This window comes from Myotis myotis, unplaced genomic scaffold, assembly GCF_014108235.1.
Source record: "Myotis myotis isolate mMyoMyo1 unplaced genomic scaffold, mMyoMyo1.p scaffold_m19_p_8, whole genome shotgun sequence".
In the NCBI taxonomy this organism is placed as follows: Eukaryota; Metazoa; Chordata; class Mammalia; order Chiroptera; family Vespertilionidae; genus Myotis; species Myotis myotis.
In genome coordinates this window covers 93,552,273-93,577,740 of record NW_023416390.1, presented here as the reverse complement: position 1 = coordinate 93,577,740, position 25,468 = coordinate 93,552,273, and the positions used below count along the sequence as shown (strand labels likewise).

Here is a 25,468-nt window from a genome sequence, read left to right as displayed (position 1 = left end):
AAAACATAGTCTAGGCAGTGAGACAAGGAAGGGCATAGAAGAAGCAACAGGAGAGCCCAGGCTGGGCTGCTCTGGCTCACTGGGAAGCCAGAGAAAAGGGGGGAAAGGGCCGTGGTGACAGGTTCAGGGGGTGAGCCCGGATCAGCTGCCGCTGCCCATTGCTCCCCTGCTTGCAAGTCTCCTGGGGTCACGGAGAGGTTTGGGGATTTGTGCGGGAGGAGGTGGAGGAGAGGGGGAAGGAATGGGCAGTGTGCTCCCTGGAAGGAGAAGCTGCTGGGACCTTCATTTTCAGGGGTTTGAAAGGCTGGGCATTTAGGGGGCACTCAGGGGCCGGTCAATAGAATATTCATCATCTTTATGCTGACGTACCCAATGAGATTTATTCCCTGTTGTCTGTCTCCCTGAGTGGGGTGATGTAAGCTATTTTCCCTCTGGTTGGGGAGGAGAAGTGCAACCCATTTACTCTTGTGTCCTTGGGTTAGGGGAGAGAGGATTTACTGGGCGGACACAAACTGCCGTTGATCGGCTTCCCTATTCCGCTTGTGCTGGAATTTTCCTAGCTGCTCACTATGTGTAACGGGTCACCGCCCAGCTTCCATCAGCGGCGCGCCTGGGGCGAGTGAGCGCATTCCTGACCGCTCCCAGTCCGGCCGCGCTTCCCCAGGGACCGCGGCGAGGGAGGGGCCGGGGGCTTGGCGGGGAAGCGGAGCGCCCCTCTCTGGAGGGGCCTCAGCCTGCCGGCCCCGCCCACCTCGAGGCCCCGCCCGCCCGGGGTCCCGCCCCTTCCGTGGCCCAGCGGGAGGCCCGGCGCTTCCGCTTCCGGCGGTGGAAGTGTCGGCGCAGCGATGGCGGCGGGCGGCAGCGACCCGCGGGCTGGCGACGTGGAGGAGGACGCCTCACAGCTCATCTTCCCCAAAGGTGGGCCTGGGGCTGCCCAGCCGCCCCGCCCCGCCCCGCCCCGCCGGCCGCCCCCTTCGGAGGGGACGGAGCCGACACTCGCGTGGGGTCTGGACGGGCCTCAGGCACTAGGAGAGCCCAGCGCGGGCTGAACTCGGCTCCTTCGTCCCGAGGGCACCGGGCTCCCTGCCGGCCGCGCCGAGACGGAGGGCGGGCGCCGGGCGGTCGGGTCGGAGAAACGGAAAGGGCGAGACCGGGAGGGGGAGGCGGCGCTCCCGCCCCCAGTGCAGCCGCCGCGTGGCGTCCGGGCGCGCCGGCCGAGGGAGCCGCCTGGCGGGCTGGGCCGGCCTCCGAGGGCCGCGCGGCGAGGCGGGAAGAGGTGAGGAGGCCCGGGCCGGGTTTGGAAAGGGCGGACCCCGGTCAGGTGGCTGCACGGAGAGCACATTTTGCTGTTTGGGAACTTCTCCTGTGCCCTGTGATGAAACCAAAAATAAAGAGAGAGCTTAAGGTATTAAAACACCCTATCTTGTAGGCACTGAAAAACAAAGCGAATGGAGGAAACCTTAACAATACCCGCCTTTTATTTATTTTTTAAAATTTTATTTTATTGATTTTTCACAGAGAGGAAGGGAGAGGGATAGTTAGAAACATCGATGAGAGAAACATCGATCAGCTGCCTCCTGCACACCTCCTACTGGGGATGTGCCCGCACCCAAGGTACATGCCCTTGACCGGAATCGAACCTGGGACCCTTCAGTCCGCAGGGCAACGCTCTATCCACTGAGTCAAACTGATTAGGGCACAATACCCGCCTTTTAAAAAAATCGTGTAATTTTATTTATTGTGAAACTTTATATAATTATTTACAATTATATAATTAAAATTATATTTAAATTATATAGTTAAAGTTATAAATTATATTTAAAATGCTATTACTATTTTTTAAATAATTTTCTATATTGGTTTCAGAGAGGAAGGGAGGAGAGAGAGACATCAATGATGAGAGAAAATCATGGATCAGCTGCCTCCTGCACGCCCCCTCCTGGGGATGGAGCCTGCCACCTAAACAAGTGCCCTAATCAGGAATCAAACCATGACACTCAACCACTGAGCCACACCAGGCAGGCTAGTTTTTTATTTCAAAGATTCAAGTGCAAATATTTTCATAGAATAGCTTCACAGAAGTTTTTTTGCATGATGGCAATATACATGTGTTTCTTTTTAAAAGGGTAATAACTAAGAAGGAGATGGTCTTCTTAATTTCATGATAAATTAAGCCAGTTTTTTGTATTTGTATTTTCTCTGGGTACTTTTTATTTAGTGCTGTTTTCTTTTTACAGTCTGAAAATGTTTTGATAAAAGCAGGTAGCATCTGGTACACATGAGAATTTTATTGAATTGGGTATAATTAGATCGTAGATCCTATCAAGCTATTATTTTAACTCTCAGCTGATACAGGCATATAAAGTATTATGTATTTTAGAACAACACTACTTAAGAGATAAGGAAAGACTATGCTATGGGATGTAAAGTAAACAAATGTGTGAAAATAATTGTAGGACTGAAAGCTTCTGAGTACTTTTAATGGTAGTTTTCACAACCATATTTGCCCACAAATAAAATTTATCCTTTGTCTATGTGATATAATTAATAGCAACTCTTTTGAAAAAATTAGAAAGTAAGTCATTTTTCTAAAAAGGATTATATCATCCCAGTCACTCCCTCCTTCAAGTAAAGAAATCCCCTCTTGCCGTAACCGGTTTGGCTCAGCGGATAGAGCGTCGGCCTGCGGACTGAAGGGTCTCAGGTTTGATTCCGGTCAAGGGCATGTACCTTGGTTGTGGGCACATCCCCAGTAGGGGTGTGCAGGAGGCAGCTGATCGATGTTTCTCTCTCATCGATGTTTCTAGCTCTCTATCCCTCTCCCTTCCTCTCTCTAAAAAGTCAATAAAATATTAAAAAAAAGAAAAAGAATCCCCTAAACCGTTTTGTACTAGAGAAAGATTGTGCAATAGAAGACCATCTGAAATGGTCACCTTATCATACAACATGAATGGGTGCAGTGAAAGCTCCTCAAGGTCATTCCCGGCTGAGGTGCTGGCCAAGGACCTGTTTTCCTTGTCAGAAGAGGGTAGTGAATTGTGGCGGTTGCTCTTAAAATCCTGCACAGGGGGTTCATAACTTACAGATCCCCTGATCTATTTCCTTTCCTTTTCCAAATAAATTATGTATAGTGTGAGTGTGAGAGATTTCATTTTAAAAATGGTGGTTGTGATTAGCTATGGGTAGAGGTCTTGGGTCCTAACTCTCCATAGATACAAAAAAAGTGTTTGAGCCACCTCTTCTCTTCCCAATTATTATTACTAGTGGCCCGGTGCACGAAATTCATGCACATGAAAAGGGAGTTAATTAGAGGAAATATTTTAATATTGGTATTTGCCCTTTCTCTATAATAGAAGTGTCAGAGATGAAAGAAAATTAGTAAAATGTATATGAAAATCTCCCTCCTGTCAGAGTCCGGGTTGTGCTGCGGGACCCAGAGTCAAGTCTCTGCCCACCTGCGCATGCCTCTAAAGTGTACAAGACCCAGACACGGCCGGCCCCACCCCATGGAGCTCTGCAGGTTGGGGGGGGCACGGCCTCAGGTCCCCCACTGTGAGGGTGTATCTACCATTTGCATATTAGCTCTTTATTATGTAGGATTTTTTAATCCTCACCCAAGGATATGTTTTTATTGTTTTTTTGTTGTTATTAATCTACAACTAAGAATATTTTTTCCGCCGAAACCGGTTTGGCTCAGTGGATGGAGCGTCCGCCTGCAGACTGAAGGGTCCCAGGTTCGATTCCGGTCGGGGGCATGTACCTGGGTTGCGGGCACGTCCCCAGTGGGAGATGTGCAGGAGGCAGCTGATCGATGTTTCTCTCTCATCGATGTTTCTGGCTCTCTATCTCTCTCCCTTCTTCTCTGTGGAAAATCAATGGAATGTATTTAAAAAAAAAAAAAAGAATATTTTTTCCATTGATTTTTAGAGAGAGTGAAGGGGGGCAGGGGGGAGAGGGAGAGAGAGAGAAAGTTTGATGTAAGAGAGACACATTGACTGGTTGGACTCAGGCACCCCTCTCTTAGGTCCTCCAAGTCACAGTTTGGCTACCTTGTTCTTTCATTGATTGAAAAGAGTGAGGGTGATGTGTAAATAGTACTTGGGCATTGCCTTCAGTGAGGAATAGTGACAGGTGATTCCTGGTGTCCTAAGCTCCATCCATTACATTTCACAGGTAAATTTGTTTAGTGCTGAAAGGTAGGCATCTCTAACTTTGGACGATTTTCCAGAAGCCTTAAAAATATCAACTGCCCTGGCAGGTGTGACTCGGTTCAGTGTGGTCTCACGCTGGAAGACATCTCCAGTTCAATTCCTGGTCAGGGCATATGTCCGGGTGCTGGCTCAATCCCCAGTAGGGGGCGTGCAGGAGGCAGCTGACTGATGGCTCTCTCCAATGTTTCTCCCTCTTCCTCTCAAATTAATAAAACCACATACATACACACACGTATACATAAGAACAGCAGCTGTAACAAACTTGGAGGTGATTATTAGTAGCTTGTTGACTCTCTTAATTTTCATTTCCTAAGGCTATATTAATGCTGTTGCCTCAGAAGCTGAGACTGACCCCTATTTAGCTTGTTACTCTCACTTCAGAAATGTGGGGTCTTATTTTCTGATATTTAATGTGTTCTCTATTCATTGTTCTGAGGCAGTAATTTCTTTTTAAAAAAATATATATTTTATAGGTTTTTAATATCTTGCTATCTCTGTTCTGGCACCCCCATAATTTGGATGTTGGTATGCTTGAAGCTGTCCCAGAGGCTCCTTACACTATCTTCATATTTTTGGATTCTTTTTTCTTTTTGCTTTTCTGGTTCAGTGTTTTTTACTTCTTTGTATTTCAGATCCTTGACTTGATTCTTGCCATCCTCTAGTATGCTGTTGAATCTCTGTATAACATTCTTTTTTTCTTTTTTTTTTTTTTTTAAATATATTTCATTGATTTTTTACAGAGAGGAAGGGAGAGAGACAGAGAGTTAGAAACATCGATGAGAGAGAATCATCGATCAGCTGCCTCCTGCACATCTCCTACTGGGGATGTGCCCGCAACCCAGGTACATGCCCTTGACCGGAATCGAACCTGGGACCTCTCAGTCCGCAGGCCGACACTCTATCCACTGAGCCAAACCGGTTTCGGCAACATTCTTTTTTTAAAAATATATTTTATTGATTTTTTTCCAGAGAGGAAGGGGGAGGGATAGAGAGTTAGAAACATCGATGAGAGAGAAACATCGATCAACTGCCTCCTTCACACCCCCTACCGGGGATGTGCCCGCAACCAAGGTACATGCCCTTGGCTGGAATCAGACCTGGAACCATTCAGTCTGCAGGCCGGCGTTCTTTCCACTGAGCCAAACCGGTTGGGGCTGTGTAATATTCTTTATTTCAGTCAGTGTATGCTTACTTTCTAGTTGGTCCTTTTTCATATCCTCGAGGATCTCACTAGATTTATCGAGGGTCTCACTAAATTTATCGGCGGTTTCCAGAAAATTCTTGAAAAACCTTATAAGTGTGGTTTTGAACTCTATATCCTGTAGTTTGCTTTCCTCCATTTCTGTCATTTGTGACTTGTTTCTTTGTCTCCGCATTTTTTATGCTTCCATGTGCTGGTAGAGTGGCTTTGTGTGCTAGGTGTCCTATAGGGCCCAGTGGCTCAGCCTCCCCAATTACCTGAGGTGGACACTCTTGGTGCACCCCTTTGTGAGCTCTGTGCACAGTCTTGTTGTAGTTAAGCCTTGATTGTTGTAGGTATCACTGGGAGGAATTGACCTCCAGGCCAACTGGCTGTGGGAATCAGCTGTGTCTGCAGTGGGAGAACTTCTGTGCTAGAGACACCCTTCTGGGGCAAGGCTTGCTTCAGTGGGGCTTTGGTGCTCACTGAGTCTGCCTCCTGAGTTTGTCCCTTATGGATCTGAGGAGTTGTAATCTGTATGGTCCCCCTCTGACCACTGGGTACATTGGCTCTTGGATTTCTAAGGAGGTGCTAATTTAGCCTCTGTCTGAGGCTACCCAGCAGAAGCTATGGAGGGATCTGCAGATTCCTCTTCTTTGGGGTTTGGAGGTGCCTAGATGAGGCCCAGATGTGAAGCAGTGCAAGCAGCTGTGGGGCCTTGGGCCTTCTTTTGGAAGTTCTGGGTCTCTCTGACTCAGCTGCAGTTTGTTAGGTAATTTTCAGATTGCAAAGGGCCAGGCCTTTCATATGCAAAAGCCTCTGGGCACAGCTTGAGTGGGGCGGGGGTCTCGGGATCAACAGGGCCTAGCAAGCAGCTATGGCTGCTCCTCAGTCCTACCCTAAGGGGCCCCGCATCTCAGTGTCCCGGTAATCGCTGCAAGCACCTCTAAGAGAAAGCCGCCCTTGAGTTCTGACCGATGCCAGACAGTCCATTTTCTCCCCGTATGAGCTTGGGTCCCCAGAGACTCGCCTGGAACTGGAGTTCAGAGCTTGAGACTCTCTCCCGATTGAAAAAGACAACTGTGTCCTCAGTTGCCAGCCCTTTCCACGTGCGCCTCCATACCTCTGCACTTTACTTCCGCACCTCCTCTGAGTCTCAGTGTGCTTTTCTCTTTCCCTCTAGTTGTAGAATTTCCTCTCAGCCAGCCTTCCTGTGGTTCTGGATGATGTCCGTTTTGTCTTTTAGTTGTATTTTTGAAGTGGTTGTGCGAGGCAGCAATTTCCGGTGTTTACCTATGCCGCCATCTTGGTTTTTCCTCTCCCTTCCTCTTTGAAATCAATTTTAAAAATATAAATAAATAAATAAGTAAATTGCCGAAACCGGTTTGGCTCAGTGGATAGAGCGCCGGCCTGCGGACTGAAAGGTCCCAGGTTCGATTCCAGTCAAGGGCATGTACCTTGGTTGTGGGCATATCCCCAGTAGGAGATGTGCAGGAGGCACCTGATTGATGTTTCTCTCTCATCGATGTTTCTAACTCTCTATCTCTCTCCCTTCCTCTCTGTAAAAAATCAATAAAATATATTTAAAAAAAAAATAATAAACAAATAAGTAAATTAATTAGGTTTAGTTGATAGAGTACTTTGACTATGAAATATAGAGGGAATGGGTGCTTTTATTTGCAAGCTCAATTCCTATAATCCTATCTAATAAAAGAGAAACATGGTAATTAGCGTACGTCCGCTACTATTCCCATTGGCTAATCAGGGCGATATGCAAATTAACTGCCAGCCAAGATGGCGGCCAGCAGCCAGGCAGCTTGAAACTAACATGAGGCTTGCTTGCTTCAGTGACGGAGGAAACCAATGTTCCCTGCCTGCCTTGCCGGCCTCTGAGCCTGCTTTTTGAAACATAGTTACAAATATAGACGCTAAACAAAACCCCAGAAACCTGCTTTCAGCGAGCCGGGATCTCAGAGCTGGAGTTGATACAGTGTTTCGATTATAGAACCCAAACAAACCAGATACCTGCTTTCAGAAGCAGAGGCCTAGGAGCTGGAGTCAGAGCTAAAGCTGGCCCAGAACAAAAAGAAAAAAGAAAAAAAGGAGCAGTTTGGAGCTTCAGTCACCCGCCAGCCTGAAAACATCCCTCAGCCCCTCACCCAGGCTGGCCAGGTACCCCAGTGGGGACCCCCACCCTGAAGGGTGTGTGACCAGCTGCAAACAGCCATCATCCCCTCACCCAGGCTGGCCAGGCACCCCAGTCGGGACCCCCACCCTGATCCAGGACACCCTTCAGGCCAAACCAGCCGGCCCCCACCCATGCACCAGGCCTCTATCCTATATAGTAAAAGGGTAATATGCCTCCCAGCACCAGGATCAGCGGAGCCACGAGGCCTCCGGGCACCGGGATCAGCGTGACAGGGCGCAGCGTCCAAACCCCCTGATCGCCCTGTGGCTCTGTGTGTGACAGGGTGTGGCACCCCAACCCCCTCCACGGGCCCTGCTCTGTGTGTGACAGTGGGCGGCACCCCAGCCCCCTGATCAGCCCTGCTCTGTGTCTGATAGGGGGGAGCTCCCCAACCTCCTGATCGCCCTGCAGCTCTGTGTGTGACAGGGGGCGGGGCCACAATCTCCCTATCCTCCCTGCTCTGTTCGTGACAGAGGAAGGCGCCCCAACCCCCTGATCGGCCCTGCTCTGTGTGAGACAGGGTGCGGCGCCCCAACCCCCCCCCCCCCCCACACGGGACCTGGTCTTTGTGTGATGGGGTAGAGCCATAACCTCCCCATCGGCCCTTCACTGAGTGTGACAGTGGCGGCGCCCTAACCCCCTGATTGGCCCTGCTCTGTGTGTGACAGGGGGCGGTGCACCAACTCCCCTATCGGCCCTACTCTGTGAGTGACAGGGGGTAGCTCCCCAACTCCCTGATTGGCCCTGCTCTGTGCGTGACAGGGTACGGAGCCCCAACCCCCCTGATGGGCCCTGCTCTGTGCGTGACAGGGTACGGAGCCCCAACCCCCCTGATGGGCCCTGCTCTGTGCGTGACAGGGGACAGCGCCCTAACCCCCTGATTGGCCCTGCTCTGTGCGTGACAGGGGGTGGCGCCGCAACCTCCCCATCAACCCTGCCTTGAGTGTGACAGGGAGCGGTGCCCCAACCCACCAATTGGCCCTACCCTGAGCGGTACTGATGGTGGCATCACAACCTCCCAATCCGCCCTGCTCTGTGCATGACAGGGGGCAGCGCCCCAACTCCCCAATTGGCCCTGTTCTGAGCCGACAAGGGGCTGCACCTAGGGATTGGGCCTGCCCTGTGCCACCCGGGAGCGGGCCTAAGCCAGCAGGTCGTTATCTCCTGAGGGGTCCCAGACTGCGAGAGGGCACAGGCCAGGCTGAGGGACCCCACGTCCCCTCCGAGTGCACAAATTTTTGTGCACCCGGCCTCTAGTTATATATAAAAGCCTTTAAAACATCAGTTGCCCTGGCAGGTGTGACTCAGTTGGTTCAGTATGGTCTCATGCAAACAAAAATGTATTTTGGGGTACATCATTAATGTTTGCTTCCAAAGATTCGGCCCTCCCTAACATAATGATTCTTTGTACATGTATATATATATATGTGTGTGTGTGTGTGTGTGTGTGTGTAATATTGTTTTATTTTATTGATTTCAGAGAAGAGGGGGAAAGGGGGGAGAGGGAAGGATCAATGATGAGAGAGACTCATCAGTTGGCTGCTTCTTGCATGCCCCCTGCTGGGGATCAAGCCCACAACCTGGGCATGTGCCCTGACCGGAAATTGAAATGTAACCTCCTGGTTCATAGGTCGATGCTCAACCACTGAGCCATGCTAGCTGGGCCTAACAATAATTCTTAAAATGAGAGTATATTTGCAACTGATGTATCAAGTAAAGGTTTGATGGCAAAAATATATAAGGAACCCATACAGCTCAATAAAAAATAATCGTATCAGAAAATGGCCATACAGTATGTACCTCTGCAGCACTTATGCTAGAAAAAATGGGCAGGAAGATGTTTATCCAAAGAAGACATACAAATGGCCTACACATATGAAAAGATGTTCAACATCACTAATCATCAGAAACATGCAAATTAAAACCACAATGAGATATCACCTCACACTTGTCAGAATGGCTATCATCAATAATCAAAAAATAGCACATGATGGCAAAATGGGGAGAAAGAACAGTCATGCACTGTTGGTGGGAATGCAGATTGGTGTATCCACTGTGGTGGAAAACAGTATAGAGATTCCTCAAAAAACTAAAAATAGATCTAGCAATTCTAGTTCTGGGTATTTACCCAACGAAAGCAAAACATGAATTCAAAAATACATATACACCCCTGTGTTCTCTGAAGCATTTTTTACAATAGGCAAGCTATGGAAGCAACCTAGGTGTCTACAAAATAGAATATTACTCAGCCATAAAAATAATGAAATCTAACCCTGTCCAGTGTGACTCAGTGGATAGAGTATTGGCCCATTCACCCAAGGGTCTTGGGTTTGATTCCCAGTTAAGGGCATGTACTTGGGTTACAGTTTTGAACCCTAACCTCGTGCAGGAGACAACCAATTAATGTCTCCATCACACTGATATTTCTCTCTCTCTCCCCCTCCTTCACTTCCTTCCACTCTAAAAATCAATGGAGTCCTGCTGGCATGGCTCAGTGGTTGAGCCTCGACCTATGAACCAGGAGTCACAGTTTTGTTCCTTATCTGGGTGCATGCCAGTCTGGGGTGTGCAGGAGGCAGCCAATCAATGATTCTCTCTCATCATTGGTGTTTCTCTCCCTCTCCCTTCCCCTCTGACATAAATAAAAAAAAAAAAAATCAATGGAAAAATATACGCGGGTGAAGATTAACAAAAAGTAATAATAATAAAATCTTGCCATTTGCGACAACATGGATAGACCTAGAGAGTATTATGCTAAGGGAAAATTAGAGAAAGAAATTCTGTACATTTCACTTATGTGTGGAATCTATGAAAACACAAATGAACAAAGACAAAACCAGACTGATAGAGACAGAGGAGGGGGATAAGAGACTGGGCGGACAGGGGAAGGGGACTATAATACTGTGTTAGGTTTGCACAGTGGCAGATGATCACTAGAATTAGTGGAATGGGTGGTCACATCGTAAGGTCTAAAAATGTCCAATTACTATATTGTACACCTGAAACTAATATAACCAATACAATATTACATCAATAAGGCAGATTACAAGTTTATGTAAGCTAGAAAGAAACCAGTACCTGGCCTAATTTAGGAGAATGATGTGTAATGTAATCCCGTGTCTAGGTCAGGTTCTTTTATATCAGGAACTAGCCCAAATGAGCTTTTAGTGTAGCGGTTCTCAACCTGTGGGTCACGACCCGTTTGGGGGTCAAATGAGCCTTTCACAGGGGTCGCCTAGGACCATCCTGCATATCAGATATGTACATTACGATTCATAACTAGCAACATAACAGTTATGAAGTAGCAACGAAAATAATTTTATGGTTGGGTCACAACATGAGGAACTGTATTTAAAGGGCCAGAAGGTTGAGAACCACTGTTTTAGTGTCTCATGAACTCCACTCTGTCTTGTATACAAGTCTGGATTAAGGTAAAGTTGGATTGCTGCAGGGACAGAGACTTGCTGTAAGTCTCAAAGGCAAAAATCAACATTTAGAAGCTCACTTTTGAAAGAATATTTTCAGCTAACATTTATGCTTCTCACAAATAGAGTTTGAAACAGCCGAGACACTTCTAAATTCAGAAGTTCACATGCTTCTGGAACATCGAAAGCAACAGAATGAGAGTGCAGAGGACGAACAGGAACTTTCTGAGGTCTTCATGAAAACTTTAAACTACACAGCTCGTTTCAGTCGTTTCAAAAACAGAGAGACCATTGCCAGTGTCCGTAGGTGAGTGCTAAAAGAAGTTTTTAAAAAAATATATTTTATTTTTATTGATTTCAGAGAGGGAGGGAGGGAGAGAGAGAGAAAAAATCTGTGATGAGAGAGAATCATTGATTGGCTGCATCATGCACACCCCACACTGGCGATCAAGCCTGAAACCCGGGCATGTGCCCTGACCAGGAATCGAACATGACCTGGTTCATAAGTCGACACTCAACCACTGAGCCGTGCCAGCTGGGCTAAAAGAAAGTTTTTGTTAATCCAGACTATTGGACATGTACAGGTAGAATGCTATTACCCACCCCCATCATCTCGAGGATTAATGTATGCAAAATAATTTGTCAAAAATTAAAAGTTGCTTATAAGGCCAGATTTCTCTTTCGCTACCTACTTGCATATCCCAAATCCCAGTTACCTCCTTGCAAAGTAACTATTATTAGCAGTTTGTTGATAGCCCTTCAGATCTTTTTTTCATGCATTCATATATATATATATATATATATATATATATGTATATGTATATGTATATGTATATGTATATATATTTGTATATATGTATATATGTTTGTATATATGTACGTATGTATGTATATATGCTGTTTTGTATCGTAAAAAACAGCATTTTGGCCCTACCCAGTTTGGCTGTATGGACAGAGCATCAGCCTGCAGACTAAAGGGTTCCAGATTTGATTCTGGCCAAGGGCACATGCCCTGGTTGGGGGCTCGATCCCCCCAGTAGGGGCTGTGCAGGAGGCAGCCAGTCAATGATTCTCTCTCATCATTGATGTTTCTATCTCCCTTTTTCTCTGGAATCAATAAAAACAACAACAACAGCATTTTGTGTGTGTGTGTTTTGTTTTCTTGTGACTCCTCACCTGAGGATATTTTTCCATTGATGTTTAAGAGAGAGGGAAAGACAGAAACATCAATGTTTGCTTTTCACATTGGGTTGGATGTGCCCTGGACATAGTGATGTGCTGGGGAGTACTGAAGGCCACAGGAAGAATAGCACATCTTCCGAAAGGGTCAGTTTTTTATTGTTTGTTTTTGTTAATCCTCACCTGAGGACACTTTTTCATTGATCTTTAGAGAAAGTGGAAGGGAGGGGGAGAGACACAGAGAGAGAAACATTGATGTGAGAGAGGCATATCGATTGGTTGCCTCCTGCATGTGCCCTGACAAGGGTTGGGATGGAACCTACAACCAAGATATGTGCCCTTGACCCAGAATCGAACCCAGGACCCTTCAGCTAGGCAGATGCTTTATCCACTGAGCCAAATCGGCTAGGGTTTTAAGTGTCAGTTTTACTGGATAGTATGTGATTTAAAACATTTGTATGGATATCAGCATATTTGGACTAAAAAAATATATATGAACTAGAGGACTGATGCACAAATTTGTGCACTGGTGGGGTGCAGCTGTTCCACCCCAATGGGGGCCATCAAGGGCTGGCTGGCTGGGGTGAGTAGCCATGGGCAGGGCTGTCTGTGGTGAGGGGCTGGGGGTGGGGCCGGCCAGGGTGAGGGGCTGCAGGCGAGGGGCTGCAGGCGAGGGGCTGCAGGTGGTTTGCTGACCTGCCCCGCCCCCGACAGTAATTAAATACATTGTGGTAAATCCGTTTGATGGGGTACTATGCTGTCATTAAAACCTATGATAGAAAAATAAATGGAAAGATGGTTACATATGTTAAGTGTGTAGAAAATGAAGGTGATAAAACTGTATGGGAAATATAGTCTATTCTGACAAGTGTGAATGTATGCATGGAGAAAAGACTGGAAGGAACTGTGCATAGCTTCCATGTAAAATTATAAACTGTTAGGCCTAAAAGATGACTTGAATAAATGAAGGTGAATTTAAACATAGTTATGAATGAAAAGTCTTTATGTTGCAAAAATGTCAATTTGCCCCAAACTAATGTATACATTTGCTATTCTAAATCCTTGAGGGAATTGAAAGGGGGAGCAGAATAAAATGATCTTAAATTTTTGAAAATTGCCAAAAAATTTTTAAAAAGAAAAATGAAGGGAAATTTACTCTATTAGATTTTAAAATGCATTAAAAAGTGTTAATTGAAATAATATAGTGATACTTTGTCATGAAATAGATCATTGAAACAATAGACAATTTGGAAACATTCAAATACAAATTTATTATATTTTATATAAATTCAATTTATGGTTAAATTGGCACTGTAAATTAGTGGGGAAATATTTTACAACAAAGTTTTAATTCTATATTACACCAAAATAAATTCCTAAGATATTAAGGATTTAAATTTAAGCTATGATGCGTAAAGTGCTGTGTGACAAGTGTGACAGCATGACTGAATGTATATATTAGTTGTGGTTTATCAAAATTTTAAATGTGGGAAACATGATTGACTCTAGTTGAATGTAAGCTTTGTGAAGGTAGGGACTTAGTCATATTCATCACTGTGTCAGTCTCCTTGTAGGCAGTAAATAATTAATTGAATAAATAAATGAATTTACATAAATATATTTAAACTTTCCTATATTGATAAAATGCCATGTGTAAAATGTAAGTGTGAATAAACTGAGGAAGGATTGATATCCTTAGATGATACCCAGTTCATAAAAATGGCTTGATTTATATCAGAACTTTAAATGACTAGTTCACATGAAATAATGGTCATATTTAAGGAAATCAAAGAAGTGGTGAAATAGCTAAGTAGACTTAGAAAAGATTAAAAAGAATGGGAATCCTAGTGTAACAGGTAGGAGAAATGGGCACTGTCATTAATTGCTGGTGAGAGCATATATTGGTAAAGCCCTTGTAAGGGGCATGTCTCTCAGAAGCCTTTAGGCAGTCTTATCCTTTGAATAATCCTACTGCCAGGAATTTATTTTTAAAACACACAGCAATCAACTACACAAACAAGTGTTCATGAAAATGATGTTCAAAAAGCATTGGAAACAAATGAAATGTTCAACAAGAGGAAATTTGATGTATAAGTTATGGCTCCACTTTTCAGTGGAATGTGTAGTCACGTGTGTACTAACATGGAAAACAGTTACTATGTTGTTGAGTGAAAAATGGCCAGTTGTGCCTGGCTGGTGTGGTTCAGTTGCTGAGTGTCGACCTATAAACCAGGAGGGAGGGGTTCAATTCCTGGTCAGGGTATGTGCCTGGGTTTCAGGTTCACTACCTATGCCTCTAAGACAATGGTTCTCAACCTTCTGGCCGTTTAAATACAGTTCCTCATGTTGTGATCCAATCATAAAATTATTTTCGTCGCTACTTCATAACTGTAATGTTGCTACTGTTACAAATCGTAATGTAAATATCTGATATGCAGGATGGTCTTAGGCGACCCCTGTGAAAAGGTTGTTCGACTGCCAAAGGGGTCGCAACCCATAGGTTGAGAACCACTGCTCAAAGGGACATCTGTCAAAGGAAACCAGTCAATGTGTCTCTCTCACATTGATGTTTCTCTCTCAACCTCTTCCATCCCTCCCTCCTCCCCCTTCCCTCCTCCATTCCTCTCTTCCAATCTCTCTATAAAGCAATGGAAAAAATACCCTCTAGTGAGGATCAAGAAAAGAAAAAAGAAAAATGGCCAATTTTGGTATAACATGTTAGGATTCCTTTTTATAATTTAAAAAATATATTTGTGTTGATTTCAGAGAGGAAGAGAGAGGGAGATAGAGATAGAAACATTGATGGGAGGAATCATTGATCAGCTGTGTTCTCCATGCTTCTTATTGGGGATGGAGCCACAAACCCAGACATGTGCCCTGACTGAGAATGGAACCTGTTATCTTTTAGTTCATAGGTCAGTGCTCAACCACTGAGCCATGCTGGCTGGGCTATGAAAATATTAATACTGGTTATTTCTGGGAAGAATTTTAGATTATTTTACATTACTGATACTTTTAAAAATATACGTATTTTTATTGATTTCAGATAAGAAGGGAGAGGGAGAGAGAGATAGAAACATCAATGATAAGAGAGAATCACTGATTAGCTGCCTCCTACATGTACCCTACTTGGGACCAAGCCCACAACCCAGGCATGTGCCCTTGACGAATCGAACCCAGGCCCCTTCAGTCTACAGGCTGACTCCACTGAGCCAAACCAGCCAGGGCGATACTTTTTTTTTTAATCCTCATCCAAAGACTGAGGATAATATTTTATTGGTTTTTAGAGAGAGTGGACGTGATGGTGGAGGGGGAGAGGAAAACATCTATGTGTTAGAGACACATCAATTGGTTGCCTCCCACTCACACACTGAGCCTGCAATCAAGTTGCATATCCTTGACCAGGAATTGAACCCAAGACCCTTTGATCCACAGGCTGATGTTCTAACCACTGAGCAATAGGCCAGGGCTACTGATACTTTTTTGGTATTGTTTGTAAATGAGTATGTGCTCATTTGAAAACATCATGAACCTCTTTATAAACTTAAGTAAAATTTACTGTATTTTCTTTACAAAATGAAAATAGCTTCAAGTGACAAAAAGTTACTAATAGAATGTGTGAGTTTATATTCTGAAACATAGAAAAATGTCTAGAATGCTATTATACTAAGATTATATGTTGATATTTGTTTATGTGGTAATATGGGTAGGTCGTGCTTTTTTTTTGCCTTTCTGTATTTTCTAAATTTTGTACATTAATATGCTTGTAATAGAGTGATAAATACAGTGTTTCGTTTCTGAACAGAAAATTAAAGTTTTCTTTGAAACCACATTTACCATTGATGAGCTCTATTTTATTTTTATTCTTTTAAAAGATTTTTTATTGGGCCTGGCCAGCATGGCCCTATGTTTGAGTGTCTACTTAATGAACCAGGAGGTCACAGTTCAATTCCCAGTCAGGACACATTGCCTGGGTTGCAGGCTCGATCCATGATGTGGAGTGTGCAGGAGGCAGCCGATTAATGATTCTCTCTTATCATTGATGTTTCTGTCTCTCTCCCTCTCCTTTCCTCTGTGAAATCAATAAAAATATATTTAAAAAAATTTTTTTTTTAAGATTTTTTAGTAGTTTTTACAGAGAAGCACTGATATGAGAGAGACATAGATTGGTTGTCCCCCACGTGGACCTGACCTGGGCTGGGGATTGAACCTGCAGCCCAGATATGTACCCTTGACCTGTGAATGAATCTTTGACATTTTGGTGCATAGACCAACGCTCTAACCACTGAGCGGAGCAGTCAGGGCATTCGCTGTTGTTTTATACAGTTTGTCATCCTATATAATACAAGGCAAATATGCAAATTGAATGAATGGCGGCACAGCCGATTGCTATGACACACACTGACCACCAGGGGCCAGACGCTCAACGCAGGAGCTGCCTGCTAGTGATCAGTGCACTCCCACAGGGGGAGCGCCACTCAGCCAGAAGCTGGGCTCACAGATGGTGAGCACAGCGGCATTGGTGGGAGCCTCTCCTGCCTCCCTGGCAGCACTAAGAACCCCTCAGGTGTCCTGGACTGTGAGAGGGCGCAGGCCACGCTGAGGGACACTCCCCACCCCCCCCCCAGTACATGAATGTTGTGCAGTGGGACTCTAGTTTAAAATAAGATGCAGTTTACATATATATTTGTACAAAGTAAGGTATGCCTGTATTTATTCATTTATTTTGATAAATTAGAAAGAATTTTCTCCAAGTCAAACACCTAATAGATTGGAGGCATCTAATATCATGTGTTTGACAAAATTAGTAACGAATGAAGCAAGGAAGAGTGGTAAGAAGAGCAGAGAGCAACAAAATAAATTGCTGGGGAAACATTGCATACTCCTTGAGGCATATTGTGGTTTTTCAAAAGTTGCAGTAGCAGGGCTTCTCTGCCTGAATGTGATTTCTTAACTTTCATTGTTTCCTTCATTTTGTTGTAACTTCCTGTTCTCCAGGAATAGGACCAAGAAGTAATTTGAAAGTAGGATTTTGCAACTGCCCTAACCATTATGGAAAGATTGCAAGTGCTTTACTTTTTCTCTTCCTTGCTTCATTTGATTCCCATTTCCTATTCATCACTCTTTGATTATGTTTTGTTATGATTTTCTTCCTGATGATCAGCTTGTTGCTCCAGAAAAAGCTTCATAAGTTTGAATTGGCCTGTTTGGCCAACCTTTGTCCAGAGACTGCTGAGGAGTCCAAGGCTCTGATCCCAAGGTTAGTACTGGGTATGATAAATTCGATGTGTTTTGTGTATATTCCTACAACTGGAATTACTGTCTAAAAAGTGGGTGCATTTAAAATCTGGATAGACATAAACATTGAGAGGGCCTCTTTTAACAGTGTGAGAATGATGATTTTGTACCAAACCCATTGTTAGCAAAAGTGTGGAATAGCTGAAACTCTCAAACACTGATGGGGTGCAAATTAGTACAGTCACTTTGGAGAGCAATTTGGACACATCTAATATAGGTAAAGGTGAATATACCTCATGACCCCAAAATTTATTCCTGAATAGATGCCTTCAGATCCACTCATTGGTTTAGAAGTAGATGTGTATTCTAGGGTATATTGGTGTGTGTTAGTGATAGCAAAAACATCACATCAGTGTATAGGCCAACTAGAGACTGGATAGATATAGAGACTGGTAAGAAGAGCTCTCATAGAAAGCACCTGAAGGTCCGGAGACATATCTCAGCCCTAGGGGTTGCCACTGAGAGCTCTGGGGTCTAAACCCAAAGCTGGGCCCCCAGCAGAGAGCACCAGAACTGAGAAAGGTGCCTGTGTAACTGGCTGTGAAAAGCAGCAGTGTTACAATATGCCAGGGAGAGAGAGCTAGAAATGCAGGCACCCTCTTAAAGGTCCAATACACAAAATTTTGTGTGCAGCCACTCACATTGGGCTCCTGCAGAGGGAGGGCAGAGTGGACTAGAGATGTGGGGGCTCTGGATTAGAGCTCAGGAGGCAGACACCCTGGTTTCCTGTGACGAGTTGTTCCCTCATGCTGTGGAGGACATCTTTCTTAGGCAGACCTTTGCTATCCAGGTGGCTTTTGCCTGGCGGGGCGGGGAGACAGTTGACCCACCCCATTGGGAAACCCCTTGCACCACCCTCTGTAGTTTCTGAGGCCCATTAAGAACTGAGAACAACAATTAGCCTCCAGGCAGAAGCAGGTACCTCACCCAGTTGGGAAACCTCTCCCCCAACCTGTGGATGATTGCTTGAGGCTACTCAAGACTGAATCCAATCAGTCTGCAGGCAGAGGCAGGTCTCTGGAGGCTTTGAGTCTGGTCTGAGCTAATGAGGAAGAAATAGCATTTGACACTGTCCTGCACTAGAGATTGGGAGGCATAGTAGATATAGCTAATACACAATCACAAACCCAAACAGGCAGCCAAAACGGGGAGACAAAAACCACCCCCAAATGAAAGAAGAGAATTATCTAGAAGAAAAGCTAAATGAAATGGAGATAAGAAATTTATCAAACATAGAGTTTAGAATAATGATGGCAAAGATGCTAAAGATCATGAAAAAAGAAATAGTAAATATGACGAATGACATAACACTAAAAAAGAGCACAATGGAATGGAAGGAATATACAGCAGAATAGGGGATGCCAAGGATCAGATCAGTGAATTAGAAGATAGGGTAGAAAAAATAACACAATCAGAAAACTGAAAGAAAAAAAATAGGAGGACAGCTTAAGGGAGCTGTGGGGGCAACATGAAACAAGAATGTTTGCATAATAGGTGAGCCATAAGAGCAAGAAAGTGAGCAAGGGATAGAGAACATGTTTGAAGAAATAATGGTAGAAAACTTCCATAACCTGATGAAGAAAAATGTCACACAAGTTCAGGAGGCAAAAAGAGTCCCAAGCTAGAAGAACCCAAACAGGCCCATGCCCAGACACATCATAATTAAAATGCCAAAAATTAAAGAAAAACGGAATTAAGGCAGCAAGAGAAAAGCAATTTGTTACTTACAAGGGAGCTCCCATAAGTGTGACAGTTAATTTCTCATCAGAAAGTCTACAGTCCAGAAGGGAGTGTCATGAAGTACTCCAAGTAATGAAAAGCAAGAATCTGAAACCAAGATTACTATATCCAGCAAAGCTATCATTCGAAATAGATGGTGAAATAAAGATCTTCCTTGACAAAAGAGGCTAAAGGTATTTTTCACCACCAAATCAGCACTACAAGAAATGCTAAAAGGACTGCTGTAATAATAATAATAAATAGGCATAGGCATACAGAAGTAAAATTGCAATAAATAAGAACCTATACTATATAATTAAAGCCTAATATGCAATTTGTTCGACCAGGGGGCGGGGCCGGCCGGCCAGCCAATCTCCTGTGGCCCCTCCCCCTGGGCAGCCCCACCCTGGGTGGCTGCAGCCGCAGGCAGCCCCTAGGGACTCTACCCATTCATGACTTTCGTGCACTGGGCCTCCAGTCAATAATAATCTTAAATATGAATGGATTAAATGCTCGAGTCAAAAGACATAGGGTAATTGAATGGATAAGAAAACATGACCCGACTATATGATGTCTACAAGAGACCCACCTCAAAACAAAGAACTCACACAACATGAGAGTGAAGGGATGAAAAATTTTTTCCATGCAAATGGAAACGAAAAAAAAGAAGAAAAAGCTGGGTTAGCAGTACTCATATCTGACAGTATAGACTTCAAAATGAAGGCCATCACAAGAGAAAACAAAGGTCATTACATAATACTAAAGGGATCGATCCAACAATAGGCTATAACCCTGGTAAACATTTATGCCCCCAATATAGGAGCACACAAATATCTAAAAAACTTCTAGAGGACTTTAAGGGGAGAGATTGTCAACAATACAGTCAGTCCACTGATTTCACTGGATAGATCTTCCAGAAAGAAAATTAACAAGGAAAGAGTGACTCTGAAAGACACACTGAATCAGATAGATTTAATTGACATTTATAGACATTTCACCTCAAAGCTGCTGAATATACATTCTCTAGTGCACATGGGTCATTCACAAAGATAGACTACATGTTAGGACACAAAACAAGTCTCTGCAAGTTCAAGAAAATTGAAATATCAAGCATCTTCTCAGATCACAATGGGATGAAATTAAATACTACAGTAAAAACACTCAAACACACAGAGGCTAAATAGGATGTCATTAAGCAATGAATAGCTTACACTGAAATACAAAACTTCCTGGAAACAAATTAAAATGAGCACACAACAACCCCAAGTCTCTGGGACACAGAAAAAGCAGCTCTGAGGGAATTTCATAGCACTACAGGCTTACCTCAAGAAAACAAGAATAATTACTAATTAGCTATTTAACCTTGTAACTTAAACAATTAGAACAACAAGACGAGTAAGTAGAAAGAAGAAATTTATTTTAAAGAATAAATATTAGAGAAATAAATTAACATGGAGACCTAAAAAAAAGAAAAAGAAAAATTAATGAAACCAAGAGCTGGTTCTTTGAAAAGATAGACAAGATTTATGAATCCTTAGCCAGACTCATCAAAAAGCAGATAGGACCCCAAAAAATAAAATCAGAAATGAAAGTGGAGAAGTAACAGCTGACAGCACAGAACTACAAAGCATTATAAGAAAATACTTTGAACAACTATATGCGAACCAGCTGGACAATGTGGATGAAATGGACAAATTCCTAGAAAAATACAACCTCCTAAAACTGAATCAGGAAGAATCAAAAAACCTGAACAGACCAAAAACAACTGAAGAAGTAGAAGCAGTAAATTTAAAACAACCCACCAGCAACCAAACGCCCTGATTTGATCACTTCACAGGGAGATTTACCTACCCTCCTCAAACTATTCCAAAAAATCCAAGAAGAGGAAACAGTTCCAAGCTCTTTTTATGAGGCCAGCATTATCTTCATTCCAAAACCAGGTAAAGACTACAAAGAGAGAGATTTACAGGTCAATATCCTTGATCGACTTAAATGCTAAAATCCTCAACAAAATATTAGCAAATTGGATCCAGCAATATATTAAAAAGATCATACACCATGACCAAGTTGGATTTATTCCAGGGATGCAAGGCTGATACAATATTCACAAATCATTAAATGTGATGCATCACATAAACAAATTGAAAGACACAATCTCCTGATTATGTCAATAGATGCAGAAAAAGCATTCAGTAAAATCCAGCACCCATTTTTTTTATAAAAACTCAGGAAAATGGGAATTGAAGGAGCATATCTCAACAGGATAAAGGCCATATATGACAAACATACAGTGAATATTATACTCTATTGGCAGAAACTAAATCCATTTACCCTAAGAACAGGAACAAAACAGGAATATCCGTTTTTAACACTCCTATTCAACATAGTACTGGAAATCCTAGCCACAGTGATTAGACAAGAAGAAATAAAAGGCATCCAAATTGAAAAGGAGGCAGTAAAACTAATTATTTGCCAATGACTTGATATTGTACGTAAAATACCCTAAAGACTCCACCAAAAAACTACTAGATTTAATAAATAGATTCACCATTGTAGCAGGATTAAAATCAACCACCAAAAATCGATGGCATTTTTATACAACAATAATGAATCCTCAGAAAGAACGTACACAAACAATCCCATTTACTATTACAACAAATAAACATACTTAGGAAAAAATTTAAGGAGATGGTAAAAGACTTGTACTCAGAAAACTACAGGACATTGGAAAAAAAGATAAAGGAAGAAATAAACAAGTGGAAGAATATACCGTGATACACCATGTTCTTGGATTGGTAAAATTAACGTCATTTAAATGTCCATACTATCCAAGGCAATCTACAGATTCAATACAATCCCCATTAAAATACCAACACCATATTTCACTGATCTAGGACAAGTAGTCCAAAAATTTATATGGAACCAAAAATGACCCTTAATATCCCCAGCAATCTTTTTTAATGAATTTATTTTTAATCCTACCCCTTAGGATGTTTCTCCAATTTTTTTTTAGAGAGAGTAGACGAAAGAGGGAAGACAGAAATATTGATGTGAGAGAAACACATCAACTGCTTTGCTCTGCATGAGCCCTGACCAGGGCTCTGGCTGGGGAGGAGCCAGCAGCCGAGGTACATGCCCTTGACTGGAATCTAACTGGGGACCCTTTGGTCCATAGGCCGATGCTCTATCCAATGAGCCAAACAGGCTAGGGCATCCCCAGTAGTCTTGAGAAAGAAGTACAAAGTTGGAGGGATCACAATGGCAGATACCAAGTTGTAGTACAAAGCCACCAATAATCAAACAACCTGGTACTGGCACAAGAATAGGCATATAGATCAATAGAATGCAATGGAGACCCCAGAAATTGACCCAAGCCATTATGCTCAATATTTTTTTTTTCCATTATGCTCAATATTTAACAAAGGAGGCAAGAGCATACAATGGAGTCAAGACAGTCTCTTCAATAAATGATGTTGGGAAAGTTGGACAGATACATGCAAAAAAATGAAAGTGGGCCTCCAAATTATTCCAGATACAAGAATAACCTAAAAGTGGATAAAAACTTAAATGTAAGTTGTGGAACCATAAAAATCCTAGAAGAAACAATAGACAGCAAAATTTCAGACATTTCTCGTAGCAATATGTTTATGGATATATATCGTAGGGCAAAGGACACTAAGGAGAAAATAAATCAGACAATATCAAAAGCTGCTGCACAGCAAAATAAACCACAAAATGAAAAGGGAGACCACTGTATGGGAGAACATATTTGGCAATGATACATCTGATAATGGGTTAATATCCAAAATATATAAGCAACTCATACAACTGAACAAAAGGAAGACAAAAAAAATCCAATTATAAAATGGGCAAAAGATCTAAATAGACACTTCTCCAAAGTGGACATACAGATGGCCAAGAGACATATGAAAAAAATGCTGAAAGTCATTGATCATCACAGAGATGCAAATGAAAACAACAATGAGGTATTACCTCACACCTGTCAGAATGCCTACCATCAAGTCAGCACATGACAAGTGTTGGCTAGGACGCGGAGAAAAGGGGACCCTCGTACACTGCTGGTGGGAGTGCAGACAGGTACAGCATTGTGGAAGACAGTATGAAGTTTATTCAAAAAATTAAATATGGAACTGCCACTTAACTCAGTGCTACCACTTATTAGGAAGTATAAGATAACTTTCAGGCCGAAACCGGTTTGGCTCAGTGGATAGAGCGTCGGCCTGCGGACTGAAAGGTCCCAGGTTCGATTCCGGTCAAGGGCATGTGCCTGGGTTGCGGGCACATCCCCAGTGGGAGATGTGCGGGAGGCAGCTGGTCGATGTTTCTCTCTCATCGATGTTTCTGACTCTCTATCTCTCTCCCTTCCTCTCTGTAAAAAATCAATAAAATATATTAAAAAAAAAAAAAAAAGATAACTTTCAGCAGCACTTTTCTTCAAAATAAGGTAGTGAATCAAAACTTCCTGCTAATGCTCTTTTTTTGGCACGAAATTTGTAAAAATATCTATGATGTTAACACCTTCAGAAAATTTGACATACGAAGTTTCGAAACTTGTCAGTACAACAAAATAGCATACATACCAAATCACATATATATTAACATATGTGTAACTCCATCTATTGAAAAAAATCTGCATTAGTAACCGGTACACCTAGTACTATGCAACAGTAAAATAGAAGGATCTCTTATATTTTGAGATAGCATGGAGGGACCTGGAGAGTATAATGCTAAGCAAAATAAGCCAGTCAGAGAAAGACAAGTATCACATGATATCACTCATATGTGGAATCTAACGAACAAAAATAAACTGATGAACAGAATAGATCCCAGGATAAAGAAGCATGGAACAGACTGTGGAACCTTAGATGGCATGGAGGATAGGGTGTGTGGCAAGTCATCAACCAAAAATGAATACATAACCCATGGACACAGACAATAGGGTGGTAAAGGCCTGGGGCGGGGGGTGGGGGTGGATTAGAAGGGATCAATGGTGGGAAAAGAGGGACATATGTAATAGTTTCAACAAACATTTAAAAAAAGAGAGACTACAAATACATCATTTCACCAGACGGTGTGCATTATATAGCAGTGAGAAAATGAACTAGAACAACATGGAATAATGTCAACACATGCCAGAATGAATTTTGAGCCAAAAAATGGCAGAAAGATACGTACAGTATGGTGGTTTTTCTTATGAAGTTTACATTGCTGGTATTTCTTATAGTTTACATGTACATAATGTTAGCACAAAAATACTTATAGGGCCGAAGCCAGTTTGGCTCAGTGGATAGAGCGTCAGCCTGCATACTGAGGGGTCCCGGGTTCGATTCCGGTAAAGGGCATGTACCTGGGTTGCGGGCACATCCCCAGTAGGAGGTGTGCAGGAGGCAGCTGATCGATGTTTCTCTCTCATCAATGTTTCTAACTCTCTATCTCTCTCCCTTCCTCTTGGTATAAAATCAATAAAATATATATTTAAAAAAAAATACTTATAGGTATGATAAATACCAAATGTAGGATAATGGCCACTTCTGGGGAAGGAAGGGAAGTATGCAGTCATCAGGTCGTTCCTGTATGTTTATTAAATCTAAATCAATTAAGGATAACTATTAAGGTTACCTTATTTCCTATACCTTTTATATGTTTTTAAACACTTCATAATGTTTTTAAAAAGAATGGCAAGAAATTAAGATTTAAAGGTAAAACTTTTTAGGGATAAATGGAGAAGTGGGCCTGAGTTAGCGTGAGTGTGTGAACATTGTCAGCCGCGGAGACACTCATTGCTGTTTGTTTCCTTGCAGTCTGGAGGGGCGATTTGAGGACGAGGAGCTGCAGCAGATCCTCGATGACATCCAGACCAAGCGCAGCTTCCAGTATTGACCTCCAGCATCACTGCTGCCGAGGGAGCCCCAGCGTAGCACCCGTCTCCCGGGGCCTGAAACTCTATCCCAGAAGACACTGGGACACTGGGGACAGCAACTCCGCTGGGTCTTGGTTTGGGTTGCTGTTTCAGACTTGGCTGTTAGATCTTTGACAGCCACGGAGTCTTGGAGAGGCCTTGCGGTGGCTGCTTGCTGGCTTCCTGAGCTCACCTCTGGAGAGGGTGAGGTGGGGTGATGTGCATATAAACTATGCTGTTGAATACCTCATACCATGGATTTTGCCCCCTGTGTTATTTTTTAATCCTTATATTTCATGTTTTGATTTCAATGTGTTTATAAGTTTTGAAACTATAGTAGAGCATATA

The 25,468-nt window shown here is 43.1% G+C and overlaps 1 protein-coding gene across 1 annotated transcript; it reads left to right on the top strand.

Moving 5' to 3' along the window:
- The first annotated feature begins 774 nt into the window (after positions 1-774).
- On the top strand, positions 775-25,377 carry POLR2D (RNA polymerase II subunit D). Its single transcript, XM_036319845.1, has 4 exons — positions 775-918; positions 11,131-11,311; positions 17,348-17,443; positions 25,023-25,377. Exons 1-4 carry the CDS (start codon positions 846-848, stop codon positions 25,099-25,101), a joined length of 429 nt encoding a protein of 142 aa, XP_036175738.1. The 5' UTR covers positions 775-845; the 3' UTR covers positions 25,102-25,377.
- The last annotated feature ends 91 nt before the right edge of the window (positions 25,378-25,468 follow it).